Source organism: Protopterus annectens, chromosome 17.part0, assembly GCF_019279795.1.
Source record: "Protopterus annectens isolate FY-2018-M chromosome 17.part0, PAN1.0, whole genome shotgun sequence".
Classification (NCBI taxonomy): Eukaryota; Metazoa; Chordata; order Ceratodontiformes; family Protopteridae; genus Protopterus; species Protopterus annectens.
Window position 1 is genome coordinate 360,875,500 of NC_056751.1, and position 24,397 is coordinate 360,899,896.

The window sequence follows — 24,397 nt, forward strand, 5'->3', positions numbered from 1 at the left end:
ATGCAAAGTGATGTTTTAGATACTTCATTATCTACTTCAATAACCAGTCCAAATTTAGTTACTGTGTCCACTGCTGATGTCAAAGGTAGGTAAATAAATAAAATAAACAAAACAAACAAACATCCCACACAAAATGCTGAAATAGTTAAAAGTCAAAGCACTCTGTACAAGTATGATTTTTAGATGTATACCAATTAGATTATCTTCGTTTCGGATTAAGATGTATGTTGCATATGTCAGACCTACTGTTGAGCACAATTCTTTCTTTCACTTGGATACCAAGGGTAATTTATCCTTAGATTTTGTGTAGAGAGATGATACATAAAATGTATCCCTGATTGTAAGGAAATACCTTAGATTTTGAGTAAAGATCATCATACACAAAGCGTATCCCTAATTATAAGGAAATGTTTTATACTGGGTCTTAAAAATCTTAGGTCTTAACTCAATAGCTTATGGCTATATCTCACATTTAAAGCACTCCATGATGCAGTCCTAAGGATACTGCTGGAATAACTTTCTACAGGTATAAGATGCACAGGATCTTTAATTTAAAACGATGTTAGATCTCCGAGGACAGGTCTGCTTTTACACTTGACATGATGGAGTCTACTTTTTGATGACCTTTATACTTGAGAAACAGCTCATTTCTGAGGGCATTTTGAATGAGTCAACTGCTAAAATATCTATCATATTGCTGTTACAGTTAACCTGAGATTCTAACCACAGGCTTAAATATACTTGGTCATCTATGCTCCGACTGATTTATGTCAACTAAATGTCCAAATATAAAATCTGAACAGCATATGTTTCAGAAGATATACTTGCCTCAGCTAGCATTTTTTTTTTAGTTTTTGATAATTCATATGATCAGTTCCTTCCATGCTCATATAGGCCTCAAGTGCATCTCCTTGTGAAGATAGAATTCTAGTCCAGTTAGACCAGAAACTAAAGTCCTTGAATGGCATTTGTTTCAAAATCAGCAAAATATGCCTTCGATACTATCCCCCTTCCTCAGAGTCTTTAGTAGTGGGGTGATCACATCAGTACAGCGATTATCATTTCTCTATTCTTGGAGGGGCTCAAATGTTTATCAGTAGTCTTACTGCTCTAATGAACCATATTTGTGTTGGCCTGCACAGGATCTCTATGAATTTCACCATTTGTTTGCCAATGGGTATCATTTTTCACCAAAAGAAAGCCCAGTTTTTTCTCTCTTGTCAGGCAAGGAAATGAATTCAAGATGTCTGCTTTTGCAGGCTGCAATGCATAAATGGAAAAAAAAAAAAAAAAAAAAAAAAGAGTGATATTTAGTGTATATCGACCAAAAAGGTGTCTGCATTCTCCTCTAGTGGAGTATGGAACACACACACTGGAAACCATCTCATTGGTTCAACTGCAGCTTTTTTTATATAGATGACAGAATTTGGAATTTATATACAATGTAAACTAAATCAATATTCCCTTTTTAATTATAACTTCGGGTAAAACCTCGCAAAGAAATCAGTTTCACTCCATATCATTGTGACTCCAAATTTATGTCAACTTGACTTGCAAAGTTGTAACTCCCACTAACGGGTCCCTGGTACTTCATGAATAGACAGTTGGACTCCTATTACACATGCAATAAGTTCATGGGAAGGCTCCTGGTACTCCATAGCATCTTTTGGTTAAAGTTCTCCAACAGTCTTCACTTCTGGTTACAAAGGACCCACTCTCTAAGGCAGGTAAGTGCCACAGACCTCATCTTTAAGCGGCATTTCACCACATATTGTACATGTACATCAACATTAAATTCATATCATAATATATAGTGACTATATAGCACCTCAAAATGACATCTCTTACATATCAAACAGCCATGATACTATACCCACCACCATCCATATTAAAACATGCTAGCAGCAGAGGTTTAAGGAGGTCAACATCCCCTCTTAGCAAAGGAATTGAGAAAATATCTACCTACTAATAAAATAAATACAGTGTCAAGACTGTGCACACAGATAAATACCTTGCAAAGGGACAATATAACCCTTGTTAACTCACTGCCTGCTATTCTAAAACAGCATCTACACTGCATCAAATGTTCTTTAGTATCACACAGGTCTGATCCCTAGCAGCCCACAGCCTTAACCCTTTGTGCTATACCTCTATTGCGGCATTATTGATCATAAGGAACCCACAGTCTTACCTATCAGTGCTATACTGCTACAGAGGCCTGTCTGTTCCACAGCAGACGAGAACCTTACTTTTCTGGCTATATTGTTACTACTTGCAAGAATAAAGCCCTAAGATCACGATTATGCTGGAACACCATCTACACTGTATCTAATGTTATTCCCAATCATCCAGGGCTGATCCTTAGCAGCCCATAGCTTTATACATCTGTGTTATACTTCCACTGAGGCACGGCTGCTCCCTTGGAGCAAACAGCCTTAACTATCTATGCTATACTGCTATTGAAATACATCTGCTCCATAGCAGACCTACTCTTCTATGCTATACTGCTACCAAGAAAATGCTGTTTTGCAAGAAGAGATGAGGTGCCAGGGGAGAAAAATGGTGCTAAATGTGCAGAGCAAGGCAGCACGGTACATTTCTCATTTGTTATAGAATGAGATGTGAACATACCACAGAGTGTCTTATGCAGGGGATGGCTGTATGTAGAATGAGCCATTGTTACAACACTAGTATAGAAGAACAGCTAATAGGTTCATAGGTTTATACTAGGCTATCTGCCCTAAGGCATTTATAAGCCTAGCCCAAATTATTGTGGCTTACGCCACCCCTTATATGAAAAAATACTGTGCCCATTAGTTTGTTGTGCCTCTGTCCAGCAGTGACACAGAGATGATTCCTGGGGTAAACCTACGATCTCCCATCCACAGGTCTAGATTTCTCTTGAACAGAGTCAGCGAGGTGCTCTGCCTCACATGGACCGGGATTTTATTCCACAGCATAGGGAGTCTCTGAGTGATAAATCTATCCGTCCAGCACGTCCTATTTATATCCGTGCTAAGGTTTAAGTCGCTTGCTCTAGTGGTTTTGGTGGATTTGGATTTTTGAGGTGGAGCATGTCCATTAATTCCGGGTTGGACATGGCCTTGTATGTCAGGCACATGTCACCTCTGAGCAGACGGTATGCGACTGAATAGAGCTGGAGTTTCTTCAATCTGGCAGCATATGACAGATTTTGGAGTCCTTTATCCTTTTGGTGAGGAACTTTTGGGGTCTCTCCAATTGCTGCAAATGTCGGGTGAGATACATCCCGAATGGGGCATTGTACTCGATCATTGGTCTGCTAAGTGAAGAGTACAGGGGAACAATGACCTCACTAGATCTGGATGTGAATCCCTTCATGATCAGGTGGGCAATGTAGAAGGTCTTTCTAACCACTTTAGCAATGTGAGTGTCAAAGAAAGGCCACTGTCAACCTGGGTCCCCAGGTCCCTGATAACCTCTTCTGTGCTTAGTGGATTGCCACCTATATGGTAGCTTGGGGTTACCTTGTTTTTCCCGAAGGGTATGACTATACATTTTTTGGCGTTTAACTTCAGGCCATGGCTCTGGCACCAGCTATCTGTTTCCGTGAGTCCCTTCTGAAGGATATCCGTGTCCGATGCACTTTCCACTATGGCGCCCAGTTTGCAGTCGTCTGCAAACTTTGTCAGCCAAAGTCCTCCCATGTTGGCCTGTACTTCTGAGAAGTAGATGCCAAACAATAGGGGCCAAGGACCGAGCCCTGTGGGACACCACTTGTGACCGGCTTGGAGTCTGACACAGCGCCAGCAACTCTAACCCTGTGGGTTCTGTCCTTAAGCCAGTTTGCAACCCATCTTGTGACATATGGGTTTACATTTAAGCTGGTAAGTTTTCTACAATACCGAGTGGGGTATTGTGTCGAAGCCTTTGCAAGGTCAAGGTAGGCTGTATGGACTGCCTTTCCCTCATCAATAGTCTTGGTGACGAAGTCAACCAAGTTCAAAAGGCATGATCTTCCCTTGACAAAGCCAAACTGGGTCGGGTCCAATGTCTGCAAGTCCCCTATATCTTTGTTTATGAGCTCCATTATGATCCTCTCCATAGCTTTGCAGACTAGACTTGTTAAGCTTATGGGGCGGTAATTACCAGGGTCCGTGAGGCACCGCCTTTGTGGAGTGGGACCACAGTTGCCGTCGCCACTCCTTGGGCACGTATCCTGTGGTAAGGCTGAGATTAAACAGCTGCCTTATGTGCGGGTTTAATTCCTCATTTAGCTCGTGTAGCACACAGCCGGGGACACCATCCGGTCCCATTGATGCTGTGTTTTGCTTTAGAGAGCAGCTTTCACCTGCGCATTTGAGATGTCCGGGAGGCTACACTCGGCTGGGATAGTTATCTCTCCTTTAGGGGAGAGGGGTGAAGTTTGCACTGAACCTGTCTGCCAGTATGTTGGCAATGTCTGTGGGTTCAGTGATTTTTGTATCATTTTGGACTAATTCTGAGCATATCTGGGAGTTTCCACCCAGGTTCCTAACATAGCTGAAAAAGGCCTTATGATTGTCCTTTGAATCCATGGCAATTTTCTCTCAAAATTGGCCTTAGTTGATTTTATGAGTGCTCGTATTTTTTACTAATAATGATCAGGGTGACTTCCCTTTTATGGATTTTGTTCTATCATGTAATAGCTTTCTCCTCTTATTGTAAAGTTTGTTAATGGCTGGGGTCCACCAGACTGGACGTTTGCCCTTTGTGGAAAGAGTCTTGGTTTTATTTGGGATTGCCTGATCCATGCAGTCCTGGAGGTGTTCATAGAAGGCATTTGTAAGGGCTTCCGCAGCTTGGGTTGTGGTTTCCTCTGGCTCAGGGGCCTTGAAGGATACCACACCAGTCTTGAGTAGTGTGAAGTTTGCTTTAGAGAAGTTCTTCACTATGGTCTTTTTTGCTTGGGGTGGGGGCGGGATGTGGATTTCCAGTGGTATATAATGGAGCTAATAATGGAGTTCAGAACATTACTCAATTCTTGCATACCACATTTAATTTTCTTCTCATCTGAGCTTCATACTTTGTGACTGATATCACAAAAACAGAGAACTGTGACACATAATGGACCTATTTAACCTTGTATTGTTGGTGGCATAACCAACTAGTGTATATGGAAGTGGTTAGGGTCCTACTATGCTACAACAGCATCAGCAGCCAAGTAAAAGTAATTTGAAAAAAAAAAAATAACCAGATTATGTGTTGGGTGTGGTGTGCTAATAAGTACTTCTTGAGCAGTTGTGGTGGTGTTGTGTGAAAACAGCATCAAGTGTATACCGAGCCAGGCTGAAAGACAGTATAAATTTTGGGTGAGTGCATGTGTTGTAGGGGAGTCTGGGAAATCACAAGCTACACCTTTATTCTGTAGACAGCTTGGGATGTAGTACAGCTGTCTCTTAATTCTGAATACTCTCACAGTGCATCTTATTTGCTTACATACTGCAAATCAGCAGCCTGCTTACTGGGCGGTAACATATCTCTTCTGCATAATACTCACTTGTCTTTGTGCCCACTTTTCCATGCATTCCTCTATAAAGTGACCGTATACAGTATAAACCCAACTAGGAGTCTTATCAAAGTACTGTTTCACACTAACAAAGCATTTTGCTCATCATGAATGCAGACAAGTATGAATTTAATTATGAACGGCCATATAAGAGTACAAAATCTTCCTACGAGATTGACGGACAACTATAAGGAGTAGGTATTACTTGATAATGCAAAATGTAGTTATCCAAAGAAAAGCCACTACAAAAAGATGATGCAAGCAATAATGTTGACTGTTTATGCAAATAATGGAAGAATGGGTAAAGTTTAAGATGAGAGCCACATCACGCACCTGAATATATCTTGGCAGAGTCACTGTTAAAGGCCAAACTACAATAGCATGCATCATATTTGAATAAACTGCTCAAACTTTTCGGAAATGCACTCCAAAACCAGACTTGTATAGATGAAGTGCATAAAGTACCAAAGTTTTTTCAGTCTCATCCCAGAACCAAAACTTGCAGTGAATGTTAATGTTAAACACTGAGTAGGAAACTCCATACCCAATACCAAAATTACTTTATTCCAGGATAAGAGGGCCGCTGTGGTGCAGCTTTTAGCATTGTCGCCTCACAGCAAGAGGTTCTCAAATTCGATTCTTGGCTGGAGCACCTTCTGTGTGGAGTCTGCATGTTCTCCCCATGGTAGAGTGACGTCTAACGACATGCATGTAGGTATAAAAGTTGAAAAAACTTTGAAGGACCACCAAAACGTATAACTCGAAAGCAATTTATTTCGATATGGTTAAAACAGGATAAGCGCTTTCTCGTACACCTCTGGTACGCTTCATCAGATCTAATTTCATACACAAAAAGGATATCTTTATATAGTGTTAGCAATTAGAACTAAATGATTAATAATTCAATTTGTGAGCATTAATTACATTCATTTAGTAATCCATATATGGACATTTCCTGTTGAAAGGTAAAAAGCCAAAGTATGTAGTACATGAAATGAAATGCAAAAACTCATGTAAATGTAATATTATGAAGAATGTAAGATTCCTATGTAAGGTTTAAAATACACATGTATATTACTGATGAAATAAATAAATATAAATATCAAACCCACTACACCATATATAATAAAACAAATTAATATAATAGATCAAAAATAAAAATAATTCTATCAATTTCATTCAGAATAATCATTACAATATCATATATATATATATATATATATATATATATATATATATATATATATATGCATAAATAGATAAATAAATAAATATTATAAAACCAATTCGAAACTGTCATAAAGAATGTATATTAATTAATAAATGAATATATAAGAAATATATAAAATGTTTAAATAATAACCATTGTTAAATAGGAACATTGTTCTTCTTTTATTATTTTTCTATATTATTTCATTTTATGCCACGTCCTTCCAAAACAGGTTTAATACTAACGAATTGATTAAGACCTGGTTCATGGTGTGCACACAATTTAAAAATCCATTCAAGTTCTATCTTTTCCAAATTATTCATCTTATCTCCACCTTTTTTATTTATTTTAACTTTCTGCAAAACTCTAAATCTAAAATCATGTCCAGGGCAAGCTATTATGTGTCTAGCTAGAGCATTACGTTCATCTAATTTTCTCATATCATATTTATGATTATATAATCTATTCTTAAATTTTCTCGTCGTCATGCCTATATAGAAGGCTCCACAAAATAAGCAATCTGCTAAGTATATCAGATTACAATCATCACAGGTTGCATAGAATCTAGGTGTAAATTTAAAATTCAATGTGGGATGACAGTATTCCTGTTGATCCGTGATCATATTACACATGTTGCATTTATTACAGGGAAACGTTCCATTAACCCTCTGTATATGTGTATTAATCAGTTCAAGATTATCTTTATCTGTACATAAGAGTCTTAAGGTTCTTGCTATTCTTATAAACAAAGTTAGGTTTAAGGCCAACAATATTACGTATCTCATGGTCAATTGTCAATACATGCCAGTTTTTGGATATGATGTTGACAACACCCTTGTTATCATTCGTAAATCTAGTTATGATAGCTACTTTCTTGGTGCATGCGTGAATGGGTGTGCCTTCTTTGAAGGTTGGGCATCGGGCTGGCAACTCAGCACCATAAAAATCCACTGCCAATCATTTGCGGACTGGACCCTAACTGGGAAAAGCTGAAAGAAGACCCCCAAACACACACACACACACTTTATTCCAGGATAAAGAACATGGTTGTGAAGCATGATGAGCAAATCAGTATCACATGTGACCTGTAAATAAAAGTAAACATTTTCCCACTACTATTTCTGCTATTACCAAATCAAATGTGAAGGCAAAGGCAAAGCAGAACGGACACAGTTAATAGCAAGCAAAAGAAAACTCCCAGCATAAGAAACTTGCATTAAAAAAAAGAATAATCTAACAATCCACTTCCCAACAAAGTATAATGGAGATGTTAAAGTTTACTGGAGTTGGGAGAAGATGACCAACCCTACAACTTACAGCACTGACAGCACTCCACTATGAGTAGACCCAATGGTAAGGGACTTTGTAACTCAGTTTAACAGTAACCTGAACTTTGATCACCATGTGTCTATGGTGGTGAGAAAATCCTTCTAAGTGTCACACCTTATAAGCAAGGCATGGCACCCAGATCTACGGAAATCATAGTGCCACTACCCTCAGCCCTCATTAGACCAATAACTGAATACAAAGCACCGTTCAGCATGTACTTGACCAGGCATTTGCAACACCTGGAGCGGCCACTGAGATTCCTCACTAAAAGAGTGCAGGGTGCAAATAACATGCCCTATGAGGACTGCCTCAAAGCCCTGTCCCTATACTCCTACATTCTACTGAGGAGTGATCTATGCCAAACCTACAAGGCATTTTCTGATCCAGCCCGGATGGACTTGTTGCACATTCAAAAAACAAACAAGACTAGAATTACCCAATCTAAGGATCTAACCTAGTCTGTGATATAAACAAAACATGTTAGAGTGACAGGAAGGTACCTCAGAGAATACCCCTTCTCTGGGGCAGATTCCCCATTCATGTGAAGCAGTGCTCTTCCCCAAGTATATTCAAACAGAATTAAGATCAATTTATAGCAAATAAATTCATCCCAGCTTATGGCCTGTGTCTGTTATGGAAAGGGACAGCTTGTAGATGCCCCAAGGCACAGGCACATACCAAAACCATTCTAGTCCATGGGTACTGATAAATTGTAAAAATTGTGGCATAAATGGCTAGTTTTAAAAAGGCGCTAGGGCTGTTAGCCTAGTAACCTCCTATGGCGTGTGAAAGAGAGAGCCTCTAATTATTCAGCCCTTTTCCAACTTCATTTACATAACTGGAATGCTCAGTGAAACACTGACTGCAAAGATGCACATAAATGCATTACAAATACTGTAGTAAAAAAATGCTCTCTCTCTCTATATATATATATATATATATATATATATATATATATATATATATTTTTTTTTTTTTTTGTTGTTTATCGTATAATTTCAAGCAGGCTGTACAAAACTCAAATCAATACCCCATGCAAAAATGTGATTTCAGAAAGGTTTGAATAGAAGACAAAACAACATGATCTTTCTTGTAATATAAACAAATAAATTTAAGTTTAGTCATATTTACCCAGAAGCATACAGTATATTTTATTACTATAGCAAGCATTTCATCTGTCTTTTTGTACCTAGCTAACCATGTGATTAAAGAAAAGATCTCTTTATGGATTCTACTCAAACAGAAGTGTGATAAACATGTATCTTCATGCAGTTTATTCATGAACTAAGCAATGCCCTCAGAGGCGTCTCATTTTTTGTTTTCTTGGGCAAGCATTCCCAGAATTCAATTGCTACTATTCTGTGAGAAAGATACTGTTTTTTTCTTCTTTCTAGCTGCCACTGTGCAATGATGTTATAGTAGAATACAACTTATGCTTCCTTATATATGTGACCTGCTGTGGACACCTGACACTGTTCCTCCACAAACTGCTGTCTATCTGCTGCACATTCTCGGTCTCTCCTACCAGGAAACTTAAAATGCCATCTCCTCAAAGAATGAAAAGATGGCATTTAACTGCTTTCTACACCGCACCCCCCACTGGCATTCCGGGGTCATCCTTAGCAAAACTCTGGTTGGTTATAGAAAGCTCCAGGGTTTGGGGTTTTGTCCTCACTGGTAGTTACTGTCCATGTGGAATTTACATGCTCACCACTGTTGGTAGCACATATTTTCTCAGTGTAATCCAGCTTCCTCCCACCTTCTACAAACAGTAGCTGACTGGCTGCTTTACATTGCACATTTACCTTTCCCATTTTGGGCAGAGTTGTGTCTGAAAACAGTCCATGAACAATCAGGTCACTAGTCAAACAGTACAGATAACAAAACTCACAAATTTTCTATAAGCTGACAGTCTCTCTGCAAAGATTACAACTATAAAGGTTTTATGGCTGCAGATTCCACATGGTGTTTGATGACTCTTTCCTCTCCTAGCTCACTGTGCACCACAGTTAACTGTAAAGTTAGTTACCAAATTCACTAGTCTTTACAACATATAATTTCCATATCTTGTACACTATTATGTACTGGGCAGGCACACCATTTTCAATGAACTATCTCTGTTAACAAGAACATCTATTTCCAAGTGGTATGCACATAAATGTGGTTGTATCAGAGGTGCCCAAAGGTTGAACAGTTCTGATGAGGCATAATGAAGATGTATTTCAAAGAAAAGGGCCATGGATAACTGGAACAGCCTACCTGATAAAAATGTACAGTGAAAAACAGCAGTTGAGTTTAATGGTCTAAGATTATTTCTTACAAGTAAAAAAAAAAAAAAAAAAAGATTACAAGAATCAACAGGCTGTTTGTTAAACAGGATTTGCAGCTACATATGGAAATACGTAGAATAAGTTGGCCACATAAAACTTCTGTAAAGTTGTACATTTCTATTTTTTTTAATTTAAAATCACAACTTAATTTTATTGACCCACAAATAAAAACTAGCAGCTACAATAGCAATGAAAAAACTAAAGAGAGGAAGGAATGAAGAGGTTAGAGATATCAATATAAAAATTCAGTTGACAAAATTTGTGATTGACTTTTTTTTAACGAAACAAACTGGTGCTTCAAAGATCATGTCTGTTAATATTATAGCAAGTTTTATACTGCTAGCAGAATGAAAAGACCAAGAACATTTTCCTCCCCAGGTGGTCATGCCTGCCGAGTTTCCTGAACATTGCACCAATAGTCTTTATGAATGGAACTCTTTACAAACCTACCGCAGCCTTCACCACTGATTATACACAGATCAAAAGTATTCTGTATAAACTGAAGATGTATGTAGGTAATACACTAAACGACTACAAATAATGACTTCTCTGGATCAAGTCTAGCATTTATAACAACTATTACATGTTCTGCTGCTGGAAAGTATGGTTCCACACTTTTAAAGTCATCCTACTCAATCTGATGGCTTATTTGACAGAGAAGCTTCTGCCTTTTTTTGTTTTTTAATTACATCACATTCTGCAAAACCTGGAGACCAAAACGCAAATGGGTGTTTAGTGTTTCTCAATAGAACACCATAGAACTTTAAAGGACCATTCAGCCAGTAGTAAAGGTCTACCATCACAGCCATCAAGCACAAATTTATTTCACTATTTGCCCGCACAAGCTAGTAGAATCACATTCATACTTTTTTTTTTTGACCCAAGATACATCCCATATATCCCATTTCCAGACTGATTACTAAATTGGCAATTTTAACTGTTAAGACATACAAACAGGCTTTATGCTGAAAGAATGGAGGACAGCAATAGACATCCCCTGTACAATGGGGGGATATCAATGGACCCAGGCAATTACTGACCCATAAGTCTGAACAGCCTCATCTGCAAGGCTATGGTGAAGATCATTATGAAATTAATAAATAAAGACCTGGGTAACCTACAAACTCTTGACCCAAGCCAGCTCAGTTTTCTCAAGGCTAGATCCTGCCAGCTTAACCTGGTCAACTTCTTTGAGAAGGTTACTGAAGAAAAGGAGGACGGAAAAATCAGTACACACTATATACCTCACAAAAGGAGTTAAACACCTCTCACACTCCCATATTGTTGATAAACTCCCCCAGCTAAATGTTAATCCCTATGTAACTTGATGAATAGCAAACTGGCTTACAAATAGAAACCAGGAAATTAAGTGAGGTGGCTCTACCTCCAACAAAAAAAAAAATGTCATCAGCCCAAGGGTTCCTTTCTTGAGTCACTCATCTTAGGCATTTACTTCTCAGAAGTAAAAGATAATGTAAAGGCTTTAAGCCTCACCAAGTCTGCAGATGATTGTAAAATTGATGCCATCAAAAACTCTGCAGAGACCAGCAAGATCCCCCAAGACAGCCTTTCTCAAACATACAGCTTGTGTCATAGCCATGAACTAAAACTATATGAAAAAAAGTATAACAGTCTACTCTGACAAGCATGATGTCCGCTGTAGCTATTACATCAAGAACACAATCCTGAAAATTGCTTCTGTAGTTACGGACCTGGAAACCTATGTGGACAACAAACTGCTTTTAAATTACCATGTATTCACCACTGCAAGAAAGTCCTTTTTCACTGTGCATCTTACCGTGAGAGTATGGCATCTAGGTCCAAGGATGTGATCATTACACTGCATTTGGCACTTATTAGGCCAATCATTAAATATAATTCCCCTTTCAGTATGTAACTGTCCAAACATTTGACACAACTTGAATGATCACAGCACTTTCACACCAAGAAAAAAAAACACCCTAAATCATAAAAACTACACAGACTGTCTCAAAGCCTTGTTCCTCTTCTCAGTACCATATAGGTAACTGAGGGTCCTCACATACACAACTTCAACAAACCCTGCCCTCTCTGATCTGCTGCACATCCACAAGTCCATTGGTGGAATAAACACCCATTTAAGAAGTCTTAATCTTTTCTGCAACATAACTAGAACATGCTGCAGGGATATGTATCAGAGAGAGTATCACTTCGTTGGAACCATCTTCCTCATAAAACAAAGTAATTATATAACCTTAAACAACAAATTCAATTTAAATAAATATAAATCAAACCAACAACAATGGCCCGGACACCAATCTATTAAGTAAAACACACTCAAAAAACACTCTAGTGTCTCAGCTCTAAAACCTAGAAATCCAAAAGACTTGGAGAAATTAAAAAAAGAAAAACAATATTCATAAAGTAGCAGAAAGTATTCTAATAAACTAATCCAAAACGGAAATGGAGAAAGAAGATTCTGCCAATGGGATGACTACAGTTAGGGATGCAGATAATAAGCAAGAAGGGTCTGGAATTTATTGGAGAAAACTGGCAAAAGAACCAACGTATTGGGAGCAAATAATTAGAGAGGGAAAGGTAATAGAATGGGGAAAGGACAAGAATATATGGACTGTAGAGCAGAGATTGCCTTTCCTATCAAGGATTGATAAAAGGGTATAGACAAAGAGAAAGAAATAGGGGGGGATCCTAAGCAAAAGGCCAGCACTGGTAGAGTTTTTAGTAGAATGTAGAACAGGAGCTACTGTTAAAAAAGGAATAATTAGTACAGCATATAAATAAGTACAAGATAACTATAAGAATGAACAAGAAGAAGTTAGAAAGGATTGGGAAGAGAGATTGGATAAGCAAGTCATAAAGAAACAGTTTAACCAAAAATGAAAACTGCCAATAAAAACTGTAGTGAAGAGGAAGAGTTGAAGTTGCACCAGACAAAATTCTTTATTCAGGTTGAGCACTTTCATCCGTAACAGTGAATAAACAGGACTTCATCAGAACACTAACTAAATGTAGCCACCTCCCTTAAATATACTAAATGATAAACAATTAAGCAATTAAAAATGCAACACAAAAATGTATTGAATAAAATCCAGAAATAGTAATGCAAAAATAAAACCAATGACTAAACAATGAAATCAAGAAAATGGGTATACACCTTTATGCAGAACACTAATGTTTTAAAAACCACAACGAAAAACCATCATTCAATTATGAATTAACAATGCAAAAAATGTATGGACATTTTAATTGTTTATCCAAGAATGTGGTTTATATTGCCAAGTGCACATCATGCTCAGTCTTTTATGTGGGAAAGATTGTAGGAATTTTAAAAGTAGGATCTATGAACACATGCTAGATATATCCAATGCTGTTAATACTAATGCATTAAGCGCGCATATTCAAAATTTTGATCATAGCTTTAAATTCTTAGTAGTACAGCAACTTATAAATGATCAACAAGGCAGGATTTTTCCTGAGCAACTTGAAGCTTATGAGCTTAGTTGGCAACTGCAACTTAATGCTGTTGTAGGGCCAGGGTTAAATGAATGCATCAGTATAACAAGTATTTTAAAAATTAAATACTATAGTTATTTTTCGTTGTGATTTTTAAAGCAGTGTTCTGCTTAAAGGTGTATACCCATTTTCTTGATTTCATTGTTTAGTCAGTTTTATTTTTGCATTACTATTTCTGCATTTTATTCAGTGCATGCTTGTGTTACATTCTTAATTGCTTAATTGTTAATCAGTGTATTTAAGGAAGGTGACTACATTCAGTTAGTGTTCTGATAAAGTCCTGTTTATTCACTGTTGTGGGCAAAAGCGCTCAACTTGAATAAAGAATTTTGTCTGGTGCAACTTCAGCGCTTCCTCTTCTTTACAGTTTCATAAAGAAACAGTGGGGGATATATGTATGACTCCCAAATATGCAACAAAAGTCTAGAAGAGTTAGGATCTTTGCTTGGAAGGGTTTTATACCCTAAGGAAAGTCCAAATAACTTTTCCTCAGGTAGATAGCAAATGTTGGAGGTGTGACAAGGAAGAAAGAAGTAATTGTGAACATATATTTGGGAGTGTAATGTGTTGGCAGACTTTCAAAAATTCCCTGCAGACTACTCTATCAGAAATATTGGGTGAGCAAATTGGTATGACTAATGACATTGTCTTTTTTTGAGCTATGACACAGAATTGGAATTGCCAAGACATAAGGCCTTGCTGAGTCTAATTAGGAAATGAAAATCAAAGTCTAAACCAACTGTACTAGAAGTAGCAAATATAGTAACAGAAATAAAACAACTGGAAATGAGATCTTTAGAAAAGGAGAGGAGCAAATTACATAGAAAAAAAATGGAAATTGTGGGAACAATACATGCAGACAATGAATGAGGTTTAAAAGAAGGCAAGATTTGAAAGAACTATGTAATGAAAGACTAATAGTGACTAGACAGATTATAAGTGATGCATAATGTTTGCAACTAATATTATATAAAATATGGTTAGTTTTCATTTATATAAATGTAGGCTTGCCTATGTCTCAAGTTATAATTTGATAAACATGATGTTACTTGTTTAATAAAAAAATAACTATACTGTGATTTTTTTCCCCTAGACTTAAACCATACAAATATCATGTTACACAAGGCCTTGTACAAAGTTATGACCTTCTTAAGATCAACAAAAATATTTATGTATGCAACAAACTCTCAAAACTACTCTTGTGATTCCCTGTATTTTGTTTGTGTAACTATGGAACTCTGTGCAATTAGAAATTAGAACCAAACCTAATACTAAATCATTTATATGCAACAACTAAAGCCTTATGTAACAAGAAAACAGAAACTGTCTTTGCATACAGCACTGAGAAACAATCCCGGAACAAGATAATTAGTTATAACACATAATACCAATTATATTGCCACATTTTAACACACTGCAGTATTTCCATCCACCTCTTCCCATACAACTTGCACAAAAACAATTATGTGCAATAGTTATAGCTTTAATTTTATATTATCCATATTTCCATGTATAATCCAAGTCTCCATACCTGTCCCATTAACGGTTCCCTATTAATAACTCAAACGCTTACCTTATCGAATCCCTAAATGTCGACCAGTCCTTATCGAAATGCAAAAACATCGAACGTCTGGAAGAACGAAACCGGAAACGTCGAATTGTCATGGTTGGCCTTCTGCGGTATAGGTCCGTAAGGCAAGTGTGGCATAGTTACAGACCTTAGGGTTAGGGTGCAGGTTAAGTTAAGTGCATACTTGGTGGTATATGTAAGATTTAGTGTATACTGCGGTGGTGGTGCTGCGGTAACGTTGTCGCCTCATAGCAAGACGTTGTCCCGTTTGATTCTCAGCTACAGCATCTTCTGTGTGGAAGCATACGTGAATGGGGCGTGCCTTCGTTGAAGGTTGTGCGTCAGGGCTGGTAACCCGGTATGTAAAAATCCACTACCAATCATTAGCGGACCGGAGTTCCGCTGTGGCGACCCCTAACCGGGAAAAGCCGAAAGACACAAACAAACAAGTGTAGGGTTAGAAGTAGGGTTTAGTTTAGGGTTAGATGTAGGGTTTTGGTTAGTGTATGTATGTGGTTTATTTAGTTTGTGTAGGTAGTATGTAGCAGGCGGTGGGGTGGGACAGGTATGATAGTTCGATGTTTTGACTTTTGCGGTTTAGGGCGTTTGGTGTTTTTGCGGTTTGATGAGGACGGGGTCGACGTTTAGGGATTCGATAAGGTAAGCGTTCGTGCTTATAACCCCCCCCCCATTAACATGCTCTGCTTTCTTATATTTCCAGTATTCCTAACATTACATAGTTTCTCTCCTAGTTAACTAACGAAAGTCACCACAGATGCAAGTGTAAATATGCAATTATAATTTTAGGAATATTAACTACAACATCCCAAATTAGTGTTTCGATGTTGTTCTCAGAATACTGTTTAGCTCAATGTCAATCTCATTTTTTATTCACTCTGTGCAAAAACTTTCAAAATCTTTTTCAATACCTGCATTGCATTTTCCACAAAGCAGGGAAAGTAACCTCGGCCGAATGTATAAAAATATACTACTATTGCTGATCTCTGTCTGCATTTGATTTTGAATTGAAGTTTTTCATTAAACTTTGGTTACTTCTATTTTTTTTATCTTTTTCTTACACTGCATTTGATGTTCTTTGTTCTTTTGGAGTTTTAAGAGGTCTTGGCTAGGGTCTGGTAGAAAATTTAAAAACATTCTTTTGCAGACAGTGAATAACATCCAACTAATTACTGGGAAAAGCTGAGAAATATCATTCCTCATTTAACTATTAATTTTTGGAGGCATCTTTATTTTGCTGGAATGCTTGTTTCACTTGCTTGGTGGGTACTTGCGTATTATCGCAACCAGATTGCGATAGACTCACTGTGGATATATATTCTGGCCAACTTTCAAGCTATCATTTTGTTTGCTTAAGAAAATCCACCTGTTTTATGATGTAATGTTTACAGCACAAATTACGATGTAATGTTTACAGCACAAATTAAATTACAAGATGTGACAAGAAATGACGGAAATAATCGGTTGACTTGTTTCTTCTTTGGTGTTGGTGTAAATGTTACAGCAATCGCTGTCAAAACAGACTGACTACAGTGTTTTCTCTTTGTAGGTCCAGTCTTCCCTAGCAGAATACTAATACCGTGAAGCTAAAGCTGCAGAGAAAAAAAAACAGGTTTTGAATCTATATTCACAGCGATCACTGTAAGATTTCCACCACAGAAGAAGCAGTCAACCATTTCCCAAGCCTTAACAGCATGCAAAGTCTTTTACTGCAGGGAGCAGATGAATAAGGTCAGCAGCCATTTTGCTCCAATGTTACGAGCGCAAGGCTAGCACCCAAACTAAACTGCTTAGAAAATAATTCACTTTTAAACCGTATACAATATACGATCAAACTAATTCAATATAGCAAGCACGCCAAAGGAATGAGGCAAAAGGACATGTTTTTAGACCACAAAGCCTGCTATGATCAATGGCCATGCTACTATCAAGCTTCCAGGCACTTGTACGACATTAGAAGGGGTAAACCAAAAATCAGTCGGCCCTCCATGCTAAAATGGGGTACTTCCACTAGTTTCCGCAAACCATTTACATCAGACTCACACCAAAACCTCTATCCATTTTACTAACAGTCACTGTTCACCCATATGTACCATGCAGAACTGTAGCGTGAATCGTTCACAATCTGGTTGCAGTAATACGCAAGTATCGCTTGGTGTTCTCTGCTTGCACATTGCTGATCTCTGCCTGCATTTGATTTTTCCCACTCACCTGTCCATCTACAGAGTATGGGGAGATCAGTCAGGAAGGCCAACCCCCTTGGTCTCAAACTGGAATTATCTTCTTAAACTGGAATTATCTTCCGTTTCCTCCCTTACCACTTACAAAAAAATTGCACTTTATTCAGCTGATTTTATTGTATCCGTCTTTCTTTTTACATTATTTTGCTTTTTATTGCTTGTTATTTAACTGTCCAGTTGCATTTTTTTTCTGCTGCATTTATTACTGCTTGTTAGTAGCTTGTTGATGATTTATTGTGTCTGTTATTCTAAAAAGTGTTCTGGTTTAAGCACTTGGGCTTCAGGCCAGTTATTTTACATTAATAAGGTCTACACTCTTGTGGGAATAGAGGGTAGCCTCCACCCTTCTCAGCTAGAAAATCCTGGTGAAGGCTTGTGGCTGTTATTCTAAGAGCCTTTGCTCTGATTTAAGCACTTGGGCTCCAAAACCAGTTATTTTACATTAGGAAGGTTTGTGGTCTAAACTCTTCTGGCAGGAGAGGTTAGCCTACCCCCTTCTAAGATAATAATTGCTGGTTGAAGGCTTACTGTGTCTGTTATTCTGAAAGTCTAAGTTCTAGTTTAAGAACTTAGGCTACAAACTAGTTATTTTAAATTAGGAAGATTTGTGGTCTACACTCTTGTGGGAGGAGAAAGTAGCCTCCACCTTTCCAAGCTGAGACTTTTGGTGAAAACTTATTGTGCCTGTTATTCAAAATGCCTTTGTCCTCATCTGTAATACGCACTGTTGTGGCATGTTGTCTAGAGAGATTTTTTTTTTTTTTTTTTTTAACTATTAGAGCACCTGGTTTGTTCATATCTGAGTGTTGCTTATCAAGTTGCTTGTCTTATTGACTTGTTCAATATTTAAGTTTTCTTCACTCCTCCCTAGTAGATCAATGACCAAGGATATGCACTTCCTGACTCTTTCTATGGCCAGTCTGGTTTAAATGGGTATGCTGAGGCACTGTAGCAATTGCCTCGTAAACTGACAACTGACTTATTCTTAAACAGATAATGTATGTGAGAGGTGTAAATACACTAACACTGGAAGCAAACTCACTCATACAACCTACAGAGGTTGTCAGCAACACTTGCACCATGCCTACTGCACAAGGAAACACCCTACGCATACAACTATTTATACTGAGGCACTTACAGGTAACCTTCCTAAAACACTAAGCCCTCCTGCACAGAACAACCAAAGAAAGGGTCCTCACCCATCACATAAACACTCCGTTAACCACTCACAGCTAAACATAGTAACACTGTATCCAGTGCCTCCACTGCTAAGCCCTAAAGGCAAACCAGCACACAGTAAAATGTTCTGGTCATTGTTGATTCTATAGTAAGACACCAATGCCCCCCCCCCCCCTGCCGCCACCCACACCAGACTGAGTAAGGACAGAGTCATGATTAGCTGCCTTTCTGGGAATAAAATCTGTCACGTTATGCAGTCACTTAGGTCACTGAACCACAGTTATCAGTATGAATCTGTTACAGTCCATGTGGGTGTTAATGACCCGAGATGCAACTCCCTTAACTATATGAAGCGAGACATGATCAACCTCACTGATTAAGCATCTCAGGCAGGTATGAACCTAGCACTGAGCAGGATACTACCTTCTCCAAGGATGATGCCATGTTGCCAACAGAAAATGATTGATTTTAACAAATGGCTTAGCATCTGGTGTCAGTCCAGGGGGGTACAATATTTGCCAGCCTGGGAGGACATGGCTGACAGACCACGCTGTTTTGCCAGAGAGAGTCTGGACTTGTCCCCTTCAGGCTTTCAGATATTGACAAATACCTTTTCAGCCCCCATAGTTCCTTTTTAGGCAATGCCAAACTGATAACCCTACCAACCTAACTGAACCTATGAAAAAATATCTTAAGTTGGTACTGTTCAATGCTAGAAGTCTTAACAAGAAACTCCACTACCTGCAAGCCTTCCTCTCCCTGGAGAGTGTATACATCTGTGCAGTAATGGAGACATGGTTTAAAGTTGCTGAGAGTACCCCAGCAATGCAAGGTTATAATGCCTTTCACACCTTTATACCAGCTACTGCACAGGAGGAAACTAAAGGTGGAGTAGTGTCGGTCTATATTAAGACTAATCTCACATCCAGACAAGTTAACGTGTATGACCCACTGGAACTCATACATGTGCAACTCACCATAAACAGGGTGCTATACCATATCTTTGCAACAAATAGATCCTCCTCTATGTCCCTGGAAATCCATACTACCTGTCTCAATGTACTAGAGTCCATCACCGTACAACCCAATACAATACTCACGGGGATCTGAATTACCCCTCTATAGATGGGAATTCTTCACCACTTCTAGTGCACAAACCCAGCAATTCCTAAACTTTGTTAATACCAACATCCTTGAACAGTTGGTCCATTCTCCTACCGGGGTACAAACATCCTTGACCTTGTACTCATGAACATGAGGTGGCCAAGTTCCTCACGCAATGTAATATCTTCGCTCTTCAGATCCGACCATAAGGTAGTATTACATAAAATAAAAATTAAATCCGGAGGTCCAGCAAACCAAAAACCATTAGGAACTATTCCAAGGCTAACCTCTCTCTTCTAAGCAATACCTTGGCTAAATTCCAAGCACCCCCAAACCAGTTAACACCATAGAATACACTGAGCTATTCACAACAATCTCGATACAGCCATATTGGTAGCTGTATAGACCAATCTGTGCCCAATCATATTAAATATAGGACAAACTATTAAAAAAAAAAAAAAAAACCCACCGTGCTGGAATCACATGGTTATACAACAAAAGAAAAAAATTCTTGGCCAAGCATAGCAGGAACAAAGCCATACATACTAAAAGCCCCCGATCAATCTAAACAGGCGGCTTAAAGGTTAATTAATTCTTCAAAGGCTAAATGTGAAGACAAAATAGCTTCTCAGGCAAAGAACAGCAGCAAAGCTTTGTACAGCTACGTCCGTAACCTCAGAGAAAATACAAAACAATGCACAGAACTTATTGCAAACAGCTCAAATGTCTCTCTCCACTCTCCCCTCCCACATCCCAAAGGAAACACCACATAACACAATCCCCCCACAACCATTACCAGAGAACAGGTCATTAATGCACTTTCCAAGGCCAAAATCAATGCATCAATGGGCCCCAATAACATCCCAGGATGCTTAATAAATAGCATGAAACATGACCTCTCTGGTCCACTTGAATTGTTTTTCAACTGGAGCCTTCAGTCGGATTTTGTGCCCAAGGATTAGAAGATGGCTACAGTCATGCTCCTGCACAAAGGAAGTCCAATCATTGATCCAGGTAACTACAGGCCTATAAGCCTTGCCAGCCTCATATGTAAGGCCATGGAAAGAATCATCATGAACATAATAAATGACGACATAGGTAACCTACACACACAGGACCTGTAAGAGTTTGGCTTTGTTAAAGGAAGGTCATGCCTTTCATGCCTTTCAAATCTGGTGGATTTCTTTGAGAGGCTTACATAAGCATTAGATGAAGGCAAGACTTTGTACCCAGCTTACCTTGGCCTGGCCAAGGCACTTGATACACTACCCCACTCAGGCATTATAGACAAGCTCAATAATTTAGGTATAAACCCCTTTATCAACTGCTGGATAGCCAAATGGCTCACTGATAACACCCAGGAGATCAAAAGAGGTGAGGCCACCTCCACAAGAGGCCAGTCACTAGCGGTGTTCCCCAGGGCTCGGTATTGGGCCCGCTTCTTTTTTTGGCATCAATTTCTCTGAAATGGAAGCAAACACTGAAAGTTTATGGTTGACTAAGTTTGCAGATGATTGCAAGATGGGGGTTATCAACGACTCCCCAGCAAACACAAGCATTCTTCAAGAAAGTCCATCTCTGACTAGAAATGGTGCCAAAGCCATGGTCTTAAACTCACTGCTGAGAAATACAGAACTGTATCTTTTGGGAAATCAACCATTCAGGCTAATTACCATGTTGATAATACTCCTCTAAGAGTTGACCCAGTGGTCAGGGATCTGGGTACGCAAGAAGATAGTAGCCTTACCTTCGACCACCATGTCGTCGCACTGATGAAATTATTTTATGTTGCACAATTTTTAAGTAAGGGCATGGTATTTAGGTCCAAAGAGGACATTATCCCACTGTATTCCACCCTTATCAGACCAGTCATACAAAACAATGCTCCCTTTGGTATGTATCTGACAAAGGATATGCAGCAACTACAGCGACCTCAAAAGTTCCTTACAAAAAAAGACTACTTGGTGTAGCAAACCTGCCTTATGCAAAGCGCCTTAAAGCCCTTTCCCTCTACTCAGTCTACTACAGATTGTTGAGGGGTGATCTATGCCTGGCTTACAAGGCATCGACAAACCAGGCACTTATGAATCTCCAACATATGCGTAAGTCAGAGAGTATCAGAAATACAAGGTCTAAGAACCTGAATTTTGTCTGCGACAAACAACATGCTGGAGAAACAGATATGTGTCCCAAAGACTGCCCCTCCTATGGAACAGTCTTCCCATCCACGTGAAGCTACGTTTTTCTATTACCCAGTTTAAGCACAACCTAGACAAGTGGATGGGGAATAGGAAATTTACACCGTGCCTGGCACCCATGTCCCTTATGGACAGTGGTAGCTTACAAATGCCTGGCCCTCAATATCCTATTTGGATGCAGGACATCATTATTCTTTTGCTGAAACTATGGCTAGGCTTATGAAGGCCCCTTGGGTCATTAGCCCAATAACAGTCTGGGACTCTATAAAACAATGTATGCTTAATCTCTAATTAGTATAATATAGTTTGTTGAATTATGTTTATTTTTAAGACTGCATCGCCCTGTTACCTCTACAATTTTAGCACCTTTGGCAGTTCCTGTATAGTGAAAAATGTTCTTGGATTAGATCTTTTGTCCTTTGAGCACTGAAAATGGACCTTTACTTTGGCTCAGCTGGCTTATCCCATTGATAGAAAGAGTTAGATACTAATCTTCAGTTCAAGAAATGAGGAAGCATGCTTGTATACATCAAGTATGAGGAACGGCCTGTTACACTAACACTTGAAGAGTAGCACCACACTGTAAATACATAATCAGGGTAAACATTAAAATTTATAAGGACTGCATCCAGTTCAGTGTCATACCTCTCAACTGTCCAGATTTTCTCAGAATGTCCAGATTTTTGTCTCATATTTTTTGGTCTGCTCCTCGTAAAATTAGTGGTTTTCTAGCAAACTATTGGGATAATCTGGGAATTGAAATCACTAAATGACAAACATTTGAGTTTCAGACTTCAGATCGTTAAGAAAATGTATGTTAAATCATATTACTCTAGCAGCTTTCTAAGTTTAAGAAAGCATTATTTAAAATATGTCCCTATCGTCGATCCTCTTCCCCCGTTTTGTCGGGCTTTGTCCAAATTTTTTTGCACTAAGCGGTTGTAAGGCATAAGTGCTGTTTATAACAGATTGCATGTATAATGCCATTTTAAAGCAATTTTCCTTATTGATCTTCCATGTAAACAGTCAAAAAAACACCATATTAAATGAATTCAAAATGGTAATATACAAACTACTTGGTATCAATTCGCAAGGGAGAAATTTAGCAGATGCTACTAAAACTAGTGCGGCGATAATGGATAACAATGAACTGCAATAGTGTGCTTGCTTACTGACCCGGTGTGTGTATACGTATAAAAAACACACACACATAATCAGTGTAAAATTTTAACGTCAGCCCTTGTAATTACCCATTTTAGAAAACTGTATGCGTTTTCGTTTTCTTGTAGATGGGGTTTGAGCCCATGCTGCCCTCGCATTTGAAAACTGAGGTGTTCTGTTATGTGGACAGATTACTACAGCAATGTAAACCATCTACGTTGTAAACATTAAGATTTTTTTTAACAGAACTGCCAAGTACGCTGCGACTACATATACAACAGCGCCTCTCTTTAAATATTTTAATATAATAAATATTACAAATTATGTTTGTAAACAGAAACAAATATAAAAAAAGTCAAAGTACTATCTCAGAGCTCTTGGTCTCTAAGTTGTATTTGCAAACAGAGCAATTAAACTGTATACGTTTTGCCTTTTAGCAATAACATCAAAATAAAATACCTGCAAAGAAGACAGGACAAACATTTGGCAACTTCATGCAGAAATAAAGAATAAATAAAAGCAAATTAAATAGCAAGCACGGAACACAACTTTTCCTGTGGTTTACTTGACGACGACCCGGGAGATCCTAGCAACAACTCCCATTGCTTTCTGGGAATTGGTGTCTGTATTCGTTACTCAGAAACCTTCCAGCTAAATGGCGGGGAGCAGCAATCATTTTTCAGAAATGTCGAAGAGGCGTGTGTTAGCTGCGGAGAGTTAGGTGAGCGTAATTATAACGGCGGGGGTGCTTATTGTAAATAGATCAAACTCATGAATCAGTAAGTACCTTATGATTACAAGTGACATATGCAATGGTTCTCCTTTGCTGTGAAGATGTGTTAATCATATGTACACCATAACACCATTATGACGAAGTTGTCACTGTATTATTTGAGACATTTATGAGCAGACTTTCGACCTGTCCAACTTTTTTTGGACTCCCCCCCCCCAATTTTTTATCATGTGTATCCTTTGCCCCCCACTCCAGCCCCCCCCCCCAAAAAAAAGAAATAGAAAA

General features: G+C 38.5%; 1 protein-coding gene across 2 annotated transcripts in view; it reads right to left on the bottom strand.

The window, feature by feature from the left end:
* Window positions 1–23,984, bottom strand: part of LRRC56 (leucine rich repeat containing 56) — a 1,529,270-nt gene extending 1,505,286 nt beyond the window's left edge. For both annotated transcript variants that reach the window (XM_044059653.1, XM_044059654.1), the window contains exon 1: window positions 23,839–23,984. In XM_044059653.1, coding sequence (XP_043915588.1) covers window positions 23,839–23,862 — 24 coding nt within the window. In that variant the 5' untranslated portion in view covers window positions 23,863–23,984. The remainder of the gene's footprint in view (window positions 1–23,838) is intronic.
* Between the last annotated feature and the right edge of the window lie 413 nt (window positions 23,985–24,397).